Source organism: Festucalex cinctus, chromosome 1 (assembly GCF_051991245.1).
Source record: "Festucalex cinctus isolate MCC-2025b chromosome 1, RoL_Fcin_1.0, whole genome shotgun sequence".
Lineage (NCBI taxonomy): Eukaryota > Metazoa > Chordata > Actinopteri > Syngnathiformes > Syngnathidae > Festucalex > Festucalex cinctus.
The window spans coordinates 46,884,628-46,905,789 of NC_135411.1; the positions used below are offsets into that span (position 1 = coordinate 46,884,628).

General features: G+C 39.3%; 1 protein-coding gene and 1 long non-coding RNA gene across 4 annotated transcripts; one reads left to right on the forward strand and one right to left on the reverse strand.

The window, feature by feature from the left end:
* Nucleotides 1-3,482, reverse strand: LOC144031335 (uncharacterized). The gene is made up of 3 exons (XR_013287501.1): nt 3,234-3,482; nt 806-964; nt 1-724 (listed from the first exon to the last, which is right to left on the reverse strand). It is a non-coding gene; the product is annotated as an uncharacterized LOC144031335 (long non-coding RNA).
* A 22-nt stretch (nt 3,483-3,504) lies between these two features.
* septin2 (septin 2) lies at nt 3,505-20,571 on the forward strand. 3 transcript variants are annotated; one of them, XM_077538350.1, is made up of 13 exons: nt 3,505-3,723; nt 4,894-4,935; nt 8,665-8,779; nt 12,590-12,676; nt 12,749-12,872; nt 13,601-13,735; nt 13,844-13,961; nt 16,636-16,737; nt 16,818-16,963; nt 17,181-17,303; nt 19,253-19,313; nt 19,422-19,511; nt 19,680-20,571. In XM_077538350.1, exons 2-12 carry the CDS (start codon nt 4,912-4,914, stop codon nt 19,497-19,499), a joined length of 1,113 nt encoding a protein of 370 aa, XP_077394476.1. In that variant the 5' UTR covers nt 3,505-3,723; nt 4,894-4,911; the 3' UTR covers nt 19,500-19,511; nt 19,680-20,571. The 3 variants fall into 3 exon arrangements, with proteins under 3 accessions (XP_077394476.1, XP_077394468.1, XP_077394485.1); XM_077538342.1 differs by lacking the exons at nt 3,505-3,723; nt 4,894-4,935 and having other exon boundaries at nt 8,635-8,779; XM_077538359.1 differs by lacking the exons at nt 3,505-3,723; nt 4,894-4,935 and having other exon boundaries at nt 8,635-8,779; nt 17,181-17,264.
* The last annotated feature ends 591 nt before the right edge of the window (nt 20,572-21,162 follow it).

The window sequence follows — 21,162 nt, forward strand, 5'->3', positions numbered from 1 at the left end:
TTGGACACCACTGCCCTAAACCAACAAGACCAGGAGTGGATTATGTCAAAGTCAATTTTATTCAGGTACCGCATACGCTAGGATTTTTTTTTTTTTTTTTAAATATATTGAACATTGTCATACATGGTTTGACATTTTATAAAGGATGTGAAGTGATTGATTTCTTCCTAACACATACCTCTCCTTATAATACTTATGTGTTTATGTATTACGTATGTAGGACATTGCTGGAATCAAAATTCTAACCACATTCATTAAAAATTATATAGAAAGAGCAGTTCTCTGATAATTTAGGAAATGACTTAAATACACTGATGGCACAGTGGTTGACTGTTGTTTGACCGATGTTTGTTTATGTACCGCACTTTTATACAGCAATGCCTGTTCTTAAAGCGCTTGATAAATAAAGTTGAGTTGAGTTGAGTTGAGTCCGCCTCCCAGGACTGAGGACTCGGGTTCGAGTCTAGGCTCCAGCCTTCCTGGGTGTAGTTTGCATTTTCTCCCCATGCCTGTGTGGGTCTTCTCCGGGTACTCCAGTCTCCTCCCACATTCCAAAGACATGCATGGCAGGTTAATTGGGTGCTCCGAATTGTCCCTAGGTGTGCTTGTGAGTGTGGATGGTTGTTCGTCTCTGTGTGCCCTGTGATTGGCTGGCAACTAGTCCATGGTGTACCCCACTTACTGCCTGAAGCCGGTTGGGATAGGCTCCAGCAACCCTGCGACCCTGGTGAGGAGTAAGTGGTTAAGAAAATGGAAGGATGGATGGATGGATGAATGAATGGACTTAAATACACATAACCACTACATTCACGCTGTATCATCTCGTCATCGCATAGACTCTTGCAGGCATCAGCTGTCGTTCGACCCCTGGGTTGAGAGAGTTGGCACATCGTCGTCGTGCTTACGTCATCCTTTCTGCCACATTTAATGTGTCAGATCTAACTCCCAACGTCAATGGGCGGAACTGGATAAAGAAGCAACCAACAAAGTACACAAAAGTTTCTGCCTCTCACCCATTCACATGTATGATAATATATTTGGAGAAAAGATATGTACCAACATTATGCAATTACAAACGTACAACTTTTAACATTATTATTGTTCAATCTGTGTATACAATAGCATTGTATTCCTTTGGCGCCATCTGCTATCATTTTTGGTGCTGTGGAAACAAGTTGAAATGTTATCTGGTTACTTCTATAGGTATTTATAACCCTTTGGCAAGGTGTCATTTACTGTACATGCAGATTTGTTTGCTATTCTCATCACCTGCGGATAGTAGGGGTTCACTGTTTAAATAAAGCATGCAATTGTGCGAATTTGTGCCACATACATCATCTGGAGCAAGGAAGAGCCAATACTGTATTGCTACTTGCTCTTGGCTGTAACAAGACCAACCAATCAAAAAGCCAGAAAAAAAGAGTTACATCGAGGACCAAGATCACTTGTCCTGTGAGGACAATTTTTTTACATGTGACTGATTAAATAAATCCTGTGACCCTTGTGAGGAGTAAGCGGTTAAGAAAATGGATGGATGGATGATTAAAGAAATAGTCCCACTGTTAATATAGTGCAATTTACATTCCAGCTAGTGTTGTTCCGATACCGTTTTTTGGCTCCCGATGCCGATACCGATACCCAGCTTTGCAGTATCGGCCGATACCGATACCATACCGATACTTAAGGTTTTTTTTTCCTCAACATGAAAAAGCTGTCCTGCCATTGATTCAGAGCATTCAAGGGCCAATAGGATATCTTAGATCGGCATGCAGTGAACATGTCACATACCAGTGAATGTCGTGCACCAGCAAGACGCAAGATGCTGCATCCAAAATCCTATATTAGCGTTGGAATTAATGGTATCGGCATGTTACTTGTGAGTAGTCACCGATACCACTGTTTTAATGCAGTATCGGCACCTCTGCCGATACCAGTATCAGTATCGGAACAACACTAATTCCAGCACTACTATTTCTGGAGCCAGACAGATTAATTTGACATGGCAATTGGCAACATGCAGAAGGTTAAATGTGATTGGAAAAACAGTCATGAGAAATTTCTACAAAAAGACGAGACTAGAATGAGAAAACTATAGACCCTTCCAGCTGACGTCGCTGCTTAGCTCCTGCTGCGCCTCCCGGAGCGCAAACATCCCATAACAAATGAATGTACAGAGCTTGATTTTCTGCGAGCGTTTTCGTTAAAAGGTGGAAAATATGTCAAGTGTCACAAAAAACATCCTGAGTAAGACACTACATTACTGCGACTCATTGAAACCAGTCGCTAACTACAAAAGAATTTAGTTAGTTAGTTGTAGGCCGAAGCTTAAGGTATGTTGTTTTTGGCTGAAACAGTACATTGATCACTACTTTCATGGTGTAAATTGTCATTTATTAAATCGTTTGTGTCCGGATATACTCGTCTTGCTGTATAACGATGTATATCGAAGTCTTCAAGCTATTTTAGCTTGCTATCTGCTAACAGACCGCAAAGTGTTAATTGTGATAATTGTATTAAATCGTTAACTTTTTGTTCAAAATTATTTGAATACTTATGCAAAAAAAGTATGAATGATTGTTTCAGTACAGTTAATATGGCACATTCATCACGTCTGCCTCGAATTTACAATAATATAACCCACTATATATGAAAAAGAGAAAAACTACCTGATATAAAATGATCTGAGCATATCCTCGTACTTTTTGTGGGTACAAGGCAGTTGCGTTGTCGGTTCACACCAGCCACCGTGCTCGTCTTTCACTCCTCACTGTTTTCCACCTGGTTTAGCAGCTGAAAGAATGATCTCATCTCTCTTTGAGCCATTAAAGGAGCCCTAGGCTACACATAAGTTCACCATAACATTGATCGCTGATTTATCAACTATTTTCTAGGTCACGCTGATTGATTTCTAATTCACTCGCATTGAGGTCTTGCCCTCCACCGCAAGGGTTGCACTTAAACGTGACATCACACTGGAAGGGTCTATACCAGGGGTCTCCAAATTCGGTCCTCAAGAGCCCCTATCCAGCCTGTTTTCCATGATTCTCTACACTAACACACCTGATTCATGATCGGGATTGTTATCAGGCTTCTGCAAAGCTTGCTGATTAGCTGATCATTAGATTCAGCTGTGCTGAAGGACGGAGACATGGAAAACAGGCTGGATAGGGGTTCTCGAGGACCCATCTTGGAGACCCCTGCAGACAGTTGAGTTTATAATTGCATGATCTTACCGATTAAATATGAATGTACTGCAGAACTTCTCCCTGACTTATTGGTACGTCACACAGTGGCATTTCGCTGTGAAGACAGAAAATAACGTGAAAACGCTGCGGAGAAGTCAGTGGCCTGCTTAGCTAGTGGCAACGCAAGATGGCCGCCTTTACGTCACTTATCACAACGGTGAATATGCGGCATTACGGGTTCAGGTTACTTTAATACGTCCGTGTTTGTAATGCAGGTCCAATGCTTTAGATATAATTTTAGAGCCTCGTCACGGATTCTTTATTTTTCCACATGCAATATGGCGTAGACGTCGACGCATTGCTTTCGCCGCGTGTATGGCGCGGTGCATTGTGGTCCGTCAGTGCGTTTGCTGGGAGGAAGCTGTGTGCACCGGAATCTGAAGAATTTGAGGTGTCCGCCAAGCCAAACTGTTCTCCCCTACCGCCGCTCCCGACCCCTCTGTCTTCTTCACACTGCATTTTCCAGCGAACGCTTAAGGTAACGTTTAGAATATTTTCAGCACTTCATCACTTTTTAGAAAATCAATCACATACGACTTGACTCAGCTCGCTGGGGCTACTTGGCTAAAATTAGCATCGCGAGTTAAACAGGGAAAGCTAATCGGCTAGTTAGTAACTAGTTAAATGCTACCCAGAATGCTAAGAATGCTAAGTTAAACCATCAGGATTTTGACCCCTCTGCATCGCCTTTTCGGGATGAGACATGATTAAAGTGGTTCATTTTTTCGCGGACGTCACCCATCGCTCCCGATCCAATCCACACCCACTTGAGCGTTAACCGTTATAAAGATAGCGTTTACGGTATTTACACGATCCACGTGGAAACGCTTATTAAACGCCGTTTACAATTGGTACCTTTAGTGCAATGTAGTCTGTACACGCATTCAAAGTCTGGAGCAATCCATTTTTGGTCTATTAATGACCCGCCTGGTTTTCCTGCTTTAAAGTACTGTAGATAGCAGAGTCAGCGTTTTGTTTATTCGTATACAGTATTATTAGTAAGTCTACAGAAACCATTTGAAACCACAAGAGTAGACGTTCTCTGTCTCAGATTTTGTAGTTTTGTCGTACATTTCCATTTGCAGTCAGTGTGGCAAGTGACAAAAAAAATTAAGAAAAGAGAAGAAAAGATTAGGAGCAATTATATGCAAACCCACAAATGCTTAAATAGTATATATGCAAATATGCCCATCTAAATTACATTGCTTATGCAAATATATGCCCAGAATTCACGAATCACATAGTAAATGTAAACATAACCAAATATTATTGTCCACTTTTCTGCATGTGAAAGCAATTACACACTGTTTCCATTTTAAATTGTTTAACTGAGTTTAGCCAAAACAATCATTGAATTGGAAATAACGAAATTCAACATGAAACCACTTTGACTGCAAGTAATAATAGTGGAAGAAACGTCACACGCTGTAAGCTCACAGGAAGAGAAGCAGATTGTGCGTGTGTGTTGACATTTGAGCTCTCTCACAAAGCAAACCAGACTTCCTGTCTCTCACACTAGGCTTGTAAGCATTCAGGCATGAGAATTGTCACTGCTAGTATTATTACCAGTATAAAATAGATTTGCAGAGGCATTGAGTTATTTTGCCGTTTTATCTATTTTGATGGAATGCGCTGGCTGTCATTTCAGGAGCAGTGAGGAAAAATCATGTCGCACGGTGACAAAATGAAGGTAAGTCTTAAAATGAAATTATCCATCCATCCATCCATTTTCTTGACCGCTTATTCCTCACAAGGGTCGCGGGGGGTGCTGGAGCCTATCTCAGCTGGCATTGGGCAATAGGCGGGATACACCCTGGACTGGTTGCCAGCCACCTGCAGTTAAAAAGAGATTGTTATCCACATATTTGCTTTACACCTTGACATGGTTTGGTTTTGTGAATGCTTACAATGCAGAGGTGGAGTAAGTACAAGCAAAAGCCAATCGCCAGCTAATGAGGAATAAGCGGATCGGAAAATAGATGGATTTCAATCAAGTCATAATGGGTCAAGTTGTACAGTCTTGCTCAGTCATAACATTCATTTCTACGTTAGCCACTCGGTGTTGTGCATCTGTACAGTATTTGCGCTAGTTAGGGATGGAACGATAATGATAATATCGTGATAATGCGATATTAAAACTGCCACAATATCATCATTGTCACATTACGATATATAAAGCAGCACATCTGTTAAAAAAAAAAAAAAAAAGTCAGGTTGATTTTCATTTGTGCCGTTCGAGCACCCTAGTTTTTTTTTTCTTTTTTATTTTTTATTTTTTAGTACAGTTTAGTTTTCACAAGGTATGTTTTGGCCCTTCTATCTGTGCGCGCATTAGCAAGTAAGTGCCTCAATATTACGTGTTAATAGAGATTGTAGGTTGCCAAGATTAAAGTGGAAGTCAACCATGTCATATGTGCCCTCACTAGTCTAAACATAACATTCTGATTAATATTACAATTGTGGAATATGAGTTATGCAGCAAAATCCAGCCATTTTTATCCATCTCTGGGGGCAGCCATTTTACCTCTTGTTGTCAACTGAAGATGACATCACAGTAGCTTAAAGCTCGATCAGGCAACGACCAATCACAGCTCACCTGTTTTCTGAACCTGAGCTGTGATTGGTTGTTAACTGAGCCCTGAGGCAACTGTGATGTCATTTTTACTCGACAGCAAGTGGCAAAATGTCCGCCTTCTGATATTGATAAAAACTGCTGGATTTTGCTGCTTAAGTCATATTCCACTAACCCGGGATTTACACCGGTTGCGTGTGCGGTGCGGCTGCGGTGCAGTGCGTCTTGACTGCGTGATCCGGACGCGTCAATTTTTTGGCCAACTGACACCGGCTCCGCACAGCTGTGGTCCGGCAGCTCCGTCGCCGACCACTTCCCGCCGTGTCTTGCGTGTCATGTGGCATTAAAAACGTCGATAAACACACAGAAAGTCTGTGCTCAACAGAGAAGCAGAAAGAAAGGTGGACTTTTATTATTTTGTGGCTTTCTACCTCCAATATAAACCTCTCTTCGTCCGTGTGTCGCTGGTGTCTAAAGCGTGAATGAGCACCTCACACGTTAACTCCAGGCCCGTCTACGCCCACATCACGTTTTGCTAGCATGCTTGCGAAATAGGAGCTGGCGAGTGTTTTATCTTGAAAGGTAACCGGAAATTTATTTTGAAACTGCGCTCGATGCGTTTTGTGCTAGCTTGCCATTTGCCGGTGGCCTACCGCTGCGGCGTCCGGCAAAAATAGAAAATAGGTCTATCCTTGCGGAAGGGCTGCGGCACGCCGCAGCTGAGACGCAGTCGACACGGTGACGCACACGCAAGCGGTGTAAACTTCACCATTCGAATGAATGGAATCTAATTGCTTGCGTCGCCGGAACGCACCGCAACCGCACCGCAACCGCATCCGGTGTAAATCCCGGTAAGGCAATACTAACCAGAATGCCATTAGACTAGTGGGGCTGCATAGAACGTATTATAGACATTTTTTTGGGTTGACTTCTCCGTTAAGCTTATTGCACATTTGACTGTACACTGTTGAGCTAATGTGTGTGAAGTTCTCATTGTAAAGTGGATTAAAAAAAATAGTCCACACACTTGTGCTGAAATTTTGTCAAATACACACTTGAAACCTCCCAAACACGTTGGAAAATGTGTTCTTGTCTGATGAAACCAAAGTTGAAATTTTTGGCCCTAATTAGTAATTCCAAAAAGTACGTTTGGTGCAAACACAACTCTGCTGCTGATCACTAAAGAACAACATATCAGCAGTGATGCATGGAGGCTGCAGCATCGTGCTTTGTGGTTTTTTGTTTTTGTAGCTGGAACTGCGGCATTAGAATTATGAATGGGCTAGAAAGTAAATGTCAGGAAACATCTGGAATGTATTTAGTAGGGATGCGCGTTAATATCGGTGGCTGATAATTATCGGCAATTATCGACCAATTTGACGTCATACAGATAAACCAGATAATAAAGAAATTCGCCGATAGTAATAGACTTGCTGCGTTGGTCCATCTGTTGTGTGGCTCAAGTTGTGTCCCACTCCTCAACCCCTCCCCTCTCCTATGGTAGTGTCTCATATTTGTGACGTCATAATGCGCACGACCTTGTGTTGACAGAAGATGCATCATGGCGACATGGCAGTCGCCAGTGTGGGCTTTCTTTACTGGGTCTGCCCAAAATTACGTTGCCCTCAGTTTTTTGTTGCATTTTTAAAACATGACTGTTTTGCTTTGGCAAATAAGTTACTGGTTGTTTTTGAAGCAGAGATATCAATAAAATTCAGTTTCATGGTGCTTTACATAATGTTTCAAAGTATTTGTACATGTGAGACTTATAGTAGATCAAGTTCATTTTGCAAACAATTACCGGCATATTGGTTATCATCATCGGCACTTTCTAAATTATTGGTTTATTCCCAGCATTGGTTGAAAATAGGAATATCTTGCATCCCTTGTATTTAGAGTTAATAAGAGGCACTTAAAATTCAGGCTGATTGAGTTAGAAAAATAATATACATTGTGTTTTTTTTCCCCTCAATACTGTGATTGTGATTTAATATGCAAAAAAAAATCAAGGTCCTCTTCCCATGTATTATTATTTTTTTTAACAACCAAGCAATAAATTATCTTTATTACAATAAAGAGTATCAGATTTATTATACAAAAATATTTTGGTCTTATAGGTTAGGCTTTCTCTAAAATAAAGGCAACTGAACTATGAGTTAATATGATTTTTCCAGTTCAATTAGAGTTGTTAACTTTCTAAACAACACTTGCGCATTCACTGACTTAAGCCTTCACTGACACCATCACAAAATCCTACCAAACAAGTGTAGCATAAACAAGACAGTGAGTCTTAAATCTGATTACAACATAATGCAAATAAATCTGTGGCTTTATCGCTTTAACTTTTTATGTTTCATGAAACAATGATATGTAAATGTGCACTTCTTCAACACAGAACTAATCGACTGTAGACACTATAAATGATTAAATAATACAGCCCAACCAAAAATGAAGCAGTTTTTTTCCCCTTCTGAAATTGCAGCCTTTGTGATTTGAAAATTGCATTTTACTACATGATTTGAATTGGATTCAATGGGCAGGTGTGTGCTGCTGACCCATTTAATATGAGTTTAAATGCAATTGGTGAATTCTGAGCAGATAAGACTGTGAACACACATTTGTGCAACCACCTTATCTCAGTTGTTTTTGCTTTCCCCTCTCAATCGTTTTTTTTTTTTTTTTTTTAATAACTAGTTGAGTTATACATGTTGTAGGTCACATGCTTCCTTTCACAGAGTTGACCACCTCTTTGACTTGTGACGTAAGCTCAGAATTGTCACTCGTCAGTAGCAACTGTCTCATCTCCTGACTCACTAAATGAAGCTTCATGTGTTTTTGTTTCGACAGCAGGCCCAGTTCACTAACCCTGAGACGCCAGGTTATGTTGGATTCGCTAACCTGCCCAATCAGGTTCATCGCAAGTCTGTTAAAAAGGGCTTTGAGTTCACGCTTATGGTTGTTGGTAAGTTTTCGTCACATTCAGATTATTTTTGGTGGTATTAGCTTTTATTGATGTGTCATAAGATTCTTTTATTTCACAAAAAAAGCAGCAAAAAAAAAAAAAAAGCACTGCTGTGTTGAGTCTAGTATGTGGATTGCAAGTACGGATGTCACGATACCAGAAATTTAGTAGTCGATGCTGATGCCATTTAAATGCCACGATTCTCGATGCCATTTCGATATCACGGTAAAAATAGAAAATAAATAATAAATCACATGTACTTCAACATATACTCCTTTATTAGAAGTGAACAAACATCGATGCTGTGGCATTAAAGCATTAAAATAAAATACTGTGCATTAAAGTATTAAACAGAGTAAACAATAAAATACTGTGCCGATAACCGATAATTTCCTGCTTTGTATGGTCGATACCAATAACCGATAAATTTGCCTTCATATAATCTGCAATTTGTTCATCCAGGAATGGGAAAACTGATGTTTTAGTAGCTCTGATTATCACAGCAAACAAATGTCTCTTTCAAATGTGTATTTATTAGGGATGCACAATAATATCGGTGGCCGATAATTATCGGCAATTATCGACCAATTTGACGTCAAACAGATAAATCAGATAATGGAGAAATCTGCCGATAATTATCGGCAATTTGATTTCATACAGGTAAACCAGATAATAAAGAAATTCAGCAATAATTATAGACATGCCACGTTGGTCGATCTGTTGTGGCTTATATCAATAAAATTCAGCTTCATGGTGCTTTACATACATTGAAACATTGTGCAAAGTTTATACAATGTTTCAGTATGTTTGTTACAGTTATAGGAGGACTCGAAAGCATCTTTGTATTCAAGCTAATTTTGCAAACACTTATTGACTTACTTATCTGTTATCGACATCGACACCTCTAAATTATTGGTTTATCTGTATCGGTTGAAAATAGCATTATCGTGCATCCCTAGTATTTATTTTCTACATGAAATGGCTAACAGATAATTACACAAAATAAAAAGTTAACTTTAAAATTAATACAGAACTACAACTGGTTTATCTGGAAAAACAAAACATTCATGTATGTATGCATTAAGCAATAGGAATGCATTTATTCAACCCTAAGTGCAATAGTGCATGAGGATGAGGTAGGTGAACGTTTGGTAAAATTATATACATTGACATTTGTCAACCTTAATTAAATAAATAAATAAATAAATAAATAAATAATAATTTGAAATCGAGTTAGACAAAACTGGTATTGCAGCAACCCTTGTGGGTGCGTGTGTGGTTATGTTGTTTTCCGTGGTCTGGACTGGCCGTGACGGCAGCAGAGACTTATTAAAAAAATAAAAATAAATAAATAATAATAATAATAATAATAGATAAACAACTAAATAAATAAGCTGCTCACAATAGCGTGTTGTGTTGTGGCTTGGTTTCAGCCAACAGTAACTGACATTAAATAGTTAGTTGACTGCTTGGCTTGATCATTTCACAAACATTACAGTATTAATGTTTTGACTGCACTGGGCATTAGGGGTGTGAATTGCCTAGTACCTGACGATTCGATTCGTATCACGATTCACAGGTCACGATTCGATTCGATACCGATTAATCCCGATATGAATGGTCACGATTCGATACCGATTAATCCCGATACGAATTTATAAGTCGATTGTTGCGATTTTTTTTCATTCATATTTAGAAAATACTAATCAGTAAGCTTGTAGAGTGTAAGATTTATATGAAAATGTATTATTTATTTATCTGAAATTTCAGTCTTATAGAGGTTGTAATCTGTTTCATGTTTGAACAGCATTAAAATAAAAATATTAAGCCTTAATGTGCCGTTCATATAACATTCTTCCATGCTCAAGGTGTGAATCCTTAAAAAAAAAAAAAAAAAAAAAAAAAAAATCGATTCTGCCGATTATTGAATCGATTCGAGAATCGCGCGATGTAGTATCGCGATATATCGCCGAATCGATTTCTTTTAACACCCCTACTGGGCATAGTAGAGATTTCTCTGAAAATGTAAAAGTTAAAAATAAAATAACATGATACACATCCTTGAAAACCCCCACCCCGAACTGCGGTGAGACTTGCGTTACGTGTAGTGTTAGTCCATTTTTGTCAATCAAGCTGTGGCCACTTGGGAGGATGCAACGGGGCTCCAAATGTGCTATTAATTTGAAAAAAGAAGAAGAAGAAAAAAAAACTTGCAAAAAAACAGGTCAGCTACAAAAAAACGGCTGCTTGTCTAGCGCTATAAATGCCATCACTTTGGCGTTCATGGCTTTAGATTTGTTGTTGCTGCCTTGTTAGCTTAGCACCATTAGCCTAGCAACATTAGCTGCTGCAGCTGTGCCTCCTTCACGTTTCGTTTAAAACGGCTTTGACATGATGACGGATTTCAGGTGAGCAAAAGCCTTCTTTCCCCCTCTTTAAATCCTTGCTGAAAATTTTCTGCCATGGAGAAAAACCACCACACTGGTGAGGAGGACATGTTGATTGCTACGTGCTAGTCTAGACAGTCGTGTGTGGCGGGACAAGATTCGCTAGTTGGATGTTTTGGGTTTTTTTGCGTCATGTTGCGTGACGTCATTAGACTTTGCGTGGGTTGCCAGATAAGCGCTCATTGACCCCCCCCAAAACAACAGAAAAAACGCAGCCAGATCTGCCGCCTCGGTACCAAGGACACTTCGGGTATTGTAGAAAAGGCAGTTCCGTCACATTTTCAGAATCTTGGCATCATCTTGGTACCGAAGTATCGGTTCTCGTGACAACCCTAATTGCAAGCGACATCTCAGTCTAGTCTGCAGCCGTGTAAACTCCTGATGTTAGGGCTGTGACTTGCCCCCGCCCCCACTTGGGAAAAGGGGGAGGGTGGAACACTGTTCATCCTTTTCCCTTTCAAGTGAACCCCAAGTGGAATGTGGCCCGTGTGCCCGCAGGGTTTGTTATAAACAGTTAACGAGTCTCATGCTTTTCCTGACCTCATACCCATGATTATTTCACATTCTCGGTGAGCTTCTGACTACTACTTTTGTTTCAAGTCATTAAAAATGCTTTCTCAAGGTGTAAAATAGACATTGTTGCAGTGTTCCAGCAAAGAAACGTGTCAGTTTTCAAATTATATACTAGATCAGAGAAAAATATTTTAATAGGGTGTGTGTGTTCACACAAATCTATTGTATTACAATGAATGCTATTCAGTTAACTTTGCTGAATGACTTGGAGCGCTCGCGCTGCTGCTTTCTCACAATAAGGTGCGTAATGCGTTTAGGTCAAATTTCAAAACTATCTTAAGTTACCAAATATGGTTCCGTGTCTGATTATACAGTATAGCACTGACTGCTCCCTAATAAGATTTGTGTGGCGTCTTTGCAAACTGATCCGGAAAGGCCTTTGACGCTCATCCAGAAAAAATCCAAAACTGGTTGGTGTACATTTTAAAGTAGGAAACCACTGAAAGTCGATTTTTAGATGCTTCCAAGCGGTCCCAGCAGAGAAATACATTTTCTTGATTCATGTGCTCGTGTAATAATCTGTCGCCATGTGGTGCTGGCAGATCACTAATCAACACACATCCACGCCTTAGGTGGCTGGATTAGCCACCTGATCGCTCCGGAAAAGATTAACAGTCAAGTCAAATGTAGTATTGTGTCCATGGGTTTCCTGCTAGTGTTTCACTGGCAGGTGTCTTTTCTCAAAAAGATTTTTTTGTCCTTTGTTACAAACTGCATAATAAGATTCATTCACCAAGTCCATCAAGCACTTGAGTTATTGATGTATTTTTTTATTTCTTTGTGGCAAAAGGTGAATCTGGACTTGGAAAATCCACCCTGATCAATAGCCTTTTCCTGACTGACCTCTATCCTGAGAGAATCATCCCAGGAGCAGCAGGTAACACATGAACACGCACAAGTCGTCATGTTGATGAGCTTCATGCACTCGCCATCCTTTGGTTCGAAACAGAGAAAATCGAGAGGACGGTGCAGATCGAGGCGTCCACGGTGGAAATCGAGGAGAGGGGCGTGAAGTTGCGTCTCACTGTGGTCGACACACCAGGATATGGAGACGCCATCAACAGCCAGGACTGGTACGACACTTCAGAATTTTTTTTCTAGTCAACACTGAGGTGATTATTATGTAGGGTTGATGTTGCATCTGGTGCAGCCATCTTTTTAATGTTACTTCACACTGTCCTTTTAATAAACTAAACTTCAAACTTCAGGTGCCTTTAACGGCACTACATTTTTTTAACACTCGATTAAGGACCGCTTCTTTATTTGGAAAGCCTCTAAGAGAATTCCAGTCGCGAAGCAGCAGAAACGTCCACGTCAAAATTACCCAATAGAAATGCACTGTACTGCACTGGAGCTACAATACACAATGTTTAAGGGGCAGAATGTTCGAGTGGAGGAGCCTTTTGGAGGGTGGAGCGCTTCCACCAGTTCCCTGCTTTGACAGAACGCACTCGGTAGCATCAGTGTTAGCGATTAGCACAGCAGCATAGTTGATACAGTTCAACATCGTCTTCTCTTTCGTTGCAGTAAAGCACCTTTTGGGTTAAAGTGAAAGCACTATCGCTGTGTTTGCTTGAGAGCAGCATCACTGCACATCCGGGAACTTAACAAAATAAAAGCGTCCGACGTTGATTTTTGAAAAGAAATGAACAGTTGAGCATTCAAAAGTTTAAAGGAAATCAAGTCACCTGTCAAGGTTGCCGAGCATTTTAGGTTCATCCTGCATTTCTGGAAGCACAAGTACTTCTAATATCATTTTTATGTGATGTATGACTTTTTATTTATTTATTTTTTTTACCAGTTTCAGCACCATTATCAGCTACATTGACGACCAATTTGAACGCTACCTGCACGACGAGAGCGGTCTAAATCGTCGCCACATCGTGGACAACCGAGTCCACTGTTGCTTCTATTTCATCTCTCCGCTTGGCCACGGGTGAGTCCAGCCAGTAAGAAGCTCCTCTTGCTCACCGGACCTGCGTTCATTGCTAAATTGACCGCCATCTTTTTGCTGACGTGCCTGCTTGTTTCCTGCTCCTCGCAGCTTGAAACCGCTGGATGTTCAGTTCATGAAGGCCATCCACAATAAAGTCAATGTTGTTCCCGTCATCGCCAAGGCGGACACGCTCACCCTCAGAGAGAGAGAGAGGCTCAAGCGCAGAGTGAGCATGACGTTATTTGTTGTTTTTCTTGACACTTGCTAGCACTTAGCATCATTTGGTAAGTCTTGGGGAATCCCAGTCAATGCACAGTCTAAGTCCAATGTTCCAGACCTGAACTCACGATATGTGAAAATCCACTATATATATATATGTATGTATATATATATATATATATATATATATATATGTATGTATATATATATATGTCTTCAAAAGTTGATACCTTCAAATACCCCTCCCACACGCTTCAAAACACATTTAAACATTAAAGGACACGTTTTTAAAAAAACGTATTTCAATGTATTCAAATACACAAGAAGCAAGCATGTGAAGAATATGCACAATAATAATGGAGAAACAATTTTGCTTTATATTCAGGGGTGTCAAACTCAGTCTTATTGCGGGCCACATTGTAATTATGGTATACCGTAAAGTACCGTGATAACTGAAATCATGAGAAGGGATGGGACTTTTTTTTTTTTTTTTTGCCCCCATGTCACATGATTTTGTGTACAGCTACAGTGGATCGCCACTATTTGATTGATTGATTGATTTGATTTATTGAACATATTAACATACAAACAAACAAACAACAGAAAAACAAAAATTAAAAAAGAAAAGAAAAACCCCATAATTACATAACATTTGCGAGGAATAGTGACTGGCTCACAAATTTAGAATTTAAATTGACGTCTATTGAAATGCATTGGGTATTTATTTGTTTATTTTACATTTATTTATTTATTTATTTTACTACCTCTTTAAAAATGCTGCTAAACATTCAATATAGATTTACCGTAATTTCCGGACTATAAGGCGATATAAGCTGCACCAAGTACATTTCTTAAGGAAAAAGCATTTTGTCCATACATAAGCCGCACCTGACTATAAGCCACATGTGCCCACAATGAAAGGGGAGTTATTTACAAAGAAAGACGGTACACAGAATTTTCAAAGGTTTAATAATATACCTTAGCTTTTCTTTCCAAACAGTGCCTACCTGTGACGCGGCAGTAACACAGCAGCAATGCGGTAGTAACACAACACTAACAGGGCTGCTTAAAAATAACATACCGCTAAAAGTCACTGAGACTTCTTGTATTTTCCATGATGAGGGTCTGTTCTTGCTAATTTTATTCATGCACAAAGCACCAAGTTACATTAAACTTGCGTCTTCCTCGACACATATATTCCACCTGTCTCACGCTTACCTTTTCTGCTTGAGCGCCCCTGGCGGCCGTCAGAAAAAAAACATAAATTAGCTGCTTCATTGTGTCCGCTGCAGGGTTGAAAGCGTGTGAAAAAAGTCGCGGCTTATAGTCCGGCAATTACGGTATTACTGTATCTCACTATTCGGAGTATAGCTTGGTAACGTATCCATCCATCCATCCATCCATATTCTTGACTGCTTATCCCTCACAAGGGTCGCGAGGGGTGCTGGAGCCTATCTCAGATGGCTTTGGGCAGTAGGTGGGGTACACCCTGAACTGGTTGCCAGCCAATCACAGGCTTGGTAACGCATCAAGAAACAAAATCAAATCGAATCTAAGTTGTCTCCAGTTTTGGTTTGTTTGTTTTTTTTTTTTTAATATATATTTTTACGTCTCCATGCTCCCAACTTTGGAACAGTTTGGGGATCCGGCTTACCCGACGTGTTATTAAAATGTATAGATTAAGAATGTGATGTCATGAAATTACATTATCATAGCCAAGTGAGGTGAGCGAACTCTTGGACATAGACTTGACTTTATTGATCCCTTTGGGATGGCTCCCTCCGGGAAATTTACATGTCCAGCAGCAATAAGAACAGATAATAAAATAAAAAATAATTCAATCAATCAATAAATCTGGTTATTACACAAGAGATTGAATTAATAAAATAAAAATTCAATCAATCAATAAATAAGGTTATTAAACCAGAGATCTTATATTTCACCACAAATCTTGGGGGCAAGTTATGCTTCTACTGAGCCATAATGACGCCACCACACAATTCCCACCCTTCTAAACATTTGTTAACTTTTTAAATATAATAAGAAAAATAGTGGTGGAGGGCAGGGTGACTAGTAATCTCTGAAAAATCCACGATATAGCGAGGTACAACCCAAGATAAACCCTGCAATGTATGAATTTTGGATCCTAATACAAATCCGCAATATAGGTCGTGAATCTGTGATAAGTGAATCGCGAAGTAGCAAGAGACCACTGTATACGATTAGGGTTCAAATGAAATGCTTGTAATTTGTTAAATGTTCATATGAAGTAGACATATTTGATTTGCTTTAGTGCAGGGGTCTCCAAGTTGGGTCCTCGGGAGCCCCTATCCAGCCTGTTTTCCATGTCTCCGTCCTTCAGCACAGCTGAATCTAATGATCAGCTAATCAGCAAGCTTTGGTGAGGCCTGATAACGATCCCGATCATGAATCAGGTGTGTTAGTGGAGAGAAACATGGAAAACAGGCTGGATAGGGGCTCGAGGACCCAACTTGGAGACCCCTGCTTTAGTGGGTGACATAAAATGAACACACAACAGCAGCTGCTTTGGTCTTGAATTGTGACACGCATGTTCATCAATGTGTGAAATAAGCTTGAAACTGAACTAAAAAGCGCATGTCCTTAACTAAACATGGCAAACGCTTGATACTAACCTTTCATTTTTGTATTACTTGACTCAGATTCTTGATGAAATTGATGGACATGGTATCAAGATTTACCACCTGCCCGACGCCGAGTCGGATGAGGATGAAGACTTTAAAGAGCAGACCAGGATCCTCAAGGTAAACTCATGTTTCAGTCCGTGATCCCTTTTAGCACGCGTCATGGCCAAAAGCATTAAAAGCTCGTGATCTTCTGGCAGGCCAGCATCCCGTTTGCAGTGGTGGGCTCCAACCAGCAGATCGAGGCCAAGGGGAAGAAAGTGCGAGGCCGCCTGTACCCCTGGGGAGTGGTGGAGGTGGAGAACCCCGAGCACAATGACTTCCTCAAGCTGCGCACCATGCTGATGTGAGCACAGCTGCGACTCGAAAGCAATCATAAGAAAACATGGCAAGCAAATGTTTGTAGGTTGCTCACAAAAGCAGTGGAAAGCAAAGTCACGTTGATTGATGAATTGACGCTTCACTTTTTGAATTGGACTGCTGGGTGGGGGCGGGGTCAGTTTTCCAGGCTGTCCTAATTGGTTGAGATGCACGAATGTCACAATTTTCTCGCAATCCCGCAGAACCCACATGCAGGATCTCCAGGAAGTGACCCAGGACCTGCACTACGAGAACTTCCGCTCGGATCGCCTGAAGCGCAGCGGCAGGTTGTCCTCCCATGGTTTCGTTCTGCCTCTCTCCCCTGCGTACGTACTGCCTGTCTGTCCGCTTGCTTTCTCTGCACATCCTCCCCCCCCGCCTCACAAATACAACTTTATTTACATTAGTATACATTTACATAAGACACACCCATGAAATACATTAGCCTATTCAACATGACACATCTTTGATCCAAATATACAAGAACAACCAGAGGCCTATATTCATATTTATAGCAGGTGACATCATTTGTAGATGTAGTTAGTATTTATACCAAAATAACCTTCGTTAGGTTTCTTGTAGTGTCAGTTGTAGTGTAGTTCTAACTCATCATTTTGAATGTCAACGACTCTGGCAAGGAGCAAGCAAGTCCAACAGCTGATGGATTGTATGTTGTCGTGGGTCCACATTAGGACTGGGCAAAAATAACACTTTTTTTTTTTTTTTAAACATTCATTTATCTCATTAAAATGAATTATTAAATTAATTGTAAATAATGAAGTATCAGTAAAATCAAGCATTTCGCATAAGCACTTAACATTTTTATGCAACACCTGTGGTACATTTTTTCTATTTTAATAAATAATAGGCTAATTAATTCTAATTAAATGAATTATATGTACAATTTTAAATATGAATATTTTATTTTTGGAAGCTAGTCTACATAAAGAACACATTATTTTAAATTGTTTAATAAAATAATTGGCTCATTATAAATCAATAAAAAAAAATGAGACTGGGTTATTTTATTTATTCAAATAAGTTTACAGAATATACAAAATATAAAATATTAGTAAAACAATTCATTTTTAAATTGTATTTTGTAAGGTGATGGCTAGTTTGATAAATGGATTGTATATAGCATGAATATTAAGCTTAATCATTTTACCTAAAAAAAAAAAAATAGCCATTTCACATAATAAAAAAATTTCTTCAATAATTGGCTAATTAAAGGTAAATGAATTAACCCTGAAAACAAACTGAAGAAATAAGCAATAAGGTATTTTTTATTTTATTTTATTAATCAAGAGAATTTTTACGGTATAGTATTTTTTTTTAATGCATATATGAATGTATTTATTTTTATTACATAATCTATGAATCCTTAAAACAAACTCAAGAAATAAGCAATAAGGTATTTTTTAATTAATCAAGAGAATTTTTACAGTACAGAATTTTTTTAAATGTATATATGAATGTATTTATTTTTATTACATAATCTATGAATCCTGAAAACAAACTGAAGAAATAAGCAATACATTTTTTTATTTTTTATTAATCAAGAGAATTTTTACAGTACAGTATTTTTTTAAATGTATATATGAATGTATTTATTTTTATTACATAATCTATCAACGCGAGCAATCAAAAGTATGCCCATGCCTGGTGTGGGTGGTTAGCGGCTGCTTTGTGACTAGCATACGTGGTTTGTAGCGGACTTGACCAGGTTTACTACGTTGTCTTTTAACAAATCATCAAACTCAAAATGGCTCCCAAAAAGTTGTTTCCAGTTTTCCCCTCTAAAGCCAATCCAGGATCAAGGACCGGTTTTACTGGTCTTCACATTACCTGGACATCTGGTCTTGATTTGTCCAATCCCGTGCGTGGAATATTGGAGGTATTGTTTTTGTTGACGTTGTCCTCAAGTGGGGGAGGTATTGCTGTCCCCCACCCTGACTTTCACACCTTCTGCTGATCTTTCTTCTGTCCTCACTGCTTTTATCTTTCGTAGCTAGAAGCCCCACTTTCCTCCAGTAGACAACTACTAACGCACTGACTCCCTTTTCCTCACTTCTCTCAGTGTGGCTTTTGTCATGTTTGCCTAATATTAGCTGCACTCCTGCCAAATAAACTTGACACAAAATGGACTGCACATCACTTACACTGACATTTCACACTTTATTTTTGAAGCGCAGTAGTTAATAAATAAAGCATTAGTTGTTTTCAAGTATCATTTTAGTAACTGTGTCCGTCCGTCCGTGTGTGACTGCTGCAGAAAGGGTCCGGAACCGGAGGAAATGGACAAGGATATGATTCTGCAGGAGAAGGAGGCGGAGGTGGGTGGTGCCACACGTTGCTGTCTACTCCACAATTAATTGTATCATTTTTCAGAAACTGATGCATGCAGTAAATACGCGTGCTATTTGTTGTTGCGTGTGTCGCAGTTGAGACGAATGCAGGAGATGATCGCCAAGATGCAGGCCCAGATGCAGAAGCAGGGGGATGGTGAGGGAGACGTTTGAAAGGATGACCAAGTGAGTGAGATGCTCAAGATGCTCTTCGAACGCTGTTGCCACACAGTTCGGATGAGAACATGCATACCAAATACTTTCTGACAAATTGAACCCACAAATGAGTATTTTTTTTTTATGCCTATTTTCTGGAAACAAATCAGAAGAAAAAAAAAATTATTTGTATTGAAGGTTATTTGCAAGACCACTTGATTTTGACCGGAGACCAACGAAGGACAGCTTGTGGACAGCAGCCATCTGGTTCTTGACTCGTTCATCCAGTCACGCTTGGGATCTGGATTGCTGATAAATATATAGTAAAGTATATTCAAACGGTGTTCAAATTATATCCTCACAGTTTTATTTGCTACACTTTTTTTTTTTAACATATTTGCCAGTCACAAACAAATGACCCTTGGATTTTGAGTGGACACTATATCATCTGTTTTTTTTTTACATTGACAAATTTGACAATGATTAATTTCTTTCCGTATATTTGGACCTAAATGTGAAAAACATTCAAATACTTTCCCTGTAACAGAGCTTCACTGAGATTTAGCAACAAGTCGCCATTGTGAGGGTAAACAGGTATTTTGTTTCCCCAAGTAAAGAAGTGTGCCATGAACTTACTGATTTTATACCCTTATGCATGCTGCGTCACATCCAGTCTAAGGCCATTTGAAGTTGTTCAGTTTTGCATCCCGCTTCCTGTGAAGTCAACAAAAAGAGTGGCTGAAGTTATTTTGAGTTGGACAAACTGTTACATGTAATACTGTCGGCTTTATAAATGAAGGATATTAATTCATTACAGTCGTTTGTCAGGTGAAGGCTTTTCCTTTTCTTTAGCACTGTTCGGTGAAATTGTGCCCCAGTGAGAGCCAAATATGTTGTGTAATCCAAGGTAAGAACATTTTTTGTTTTTTACTTATATAAAGTGGCCCATATTCATGCCAATTATCCCCTCACCAGCCAAACTGTGAGCTCCTGACATTCCTCTTTGAGCTGTTTTTATCCAATATTAATGCACCAAATATTGTTCTTGAAGTATAATGTTGTAATAAAATTTTTATTCTCAAATGGTAAACTGGAGTGTTTTGGACTTTAGTACGTATGTGTTGTGAGCTCATGTCATTTGTGTGCTCATGAAAATAATGGATAGATAAATAAAACTTACATATTTAGCTTAATCTGCTGCTTACAATGAAACAATACAATATGGTAGGAGCTTAAAATGTATTCCTATTCTTTCTGGCAGATTTTCAAGTGGTTTCATAAATTGTAGCATTGGGGTTCACTGAATCATTTGCAATCTGTTATGCACGTTTGTTTTTAATGTGGATTCATCTTTACTTTGTGCTAATTAAAAGCTCTAATATTCTGTGTTAATGCATTATTCACTTAGGGAAAGTAAAAAAAAAAAAAAAATCCCATAATTGGAGATATCTCAAAAGTATAATTTGGGTGTCATTACCAGCAGAAATTTCATGGGAATTTAGACATAAAAAAGAAAATCTTACAGCACCTTATAAGCGCTTACCTTCCTGTGTTCCTTCAACTGTCCCCAAGTGCCCCTCCACTCCTGTATTCTGCAGAATCCATTCAACCTGCATCACAGCCTCAAAAACAGTCCCAAGTGACTAAGCTCCAAATGTGATTATTTTATGTGGTCATGTCC

What these genes read in the sequence shown, in the direction of transcription:
- septin2 (XM_077538342.1), top strand. Translation starts at nt 8,635, where the DNA reads ATGAAGCTTCATGTGTTTTTGTTTCGACAGCAGGCCCAGTTCACTAAC. An exon ending in AGCAGACCAGGATCCTCAAG is followed by an intron (nt 16,738 to 16,817) that starts GTAAACTCATGT and finishes ATCTTCTGGCAG; the next exon opens with GCCAGCATCCCGTTTGCAGT. An exon ending in GTTCTGCCTCTCTCCCCTGC is followed by an intron (nt 17,304 to 19,252) that starts GTACGTACTGCC and finishes TGACTGCTGCAG; the next exon opens with AAAGGGTCCGGAACCGGAGG.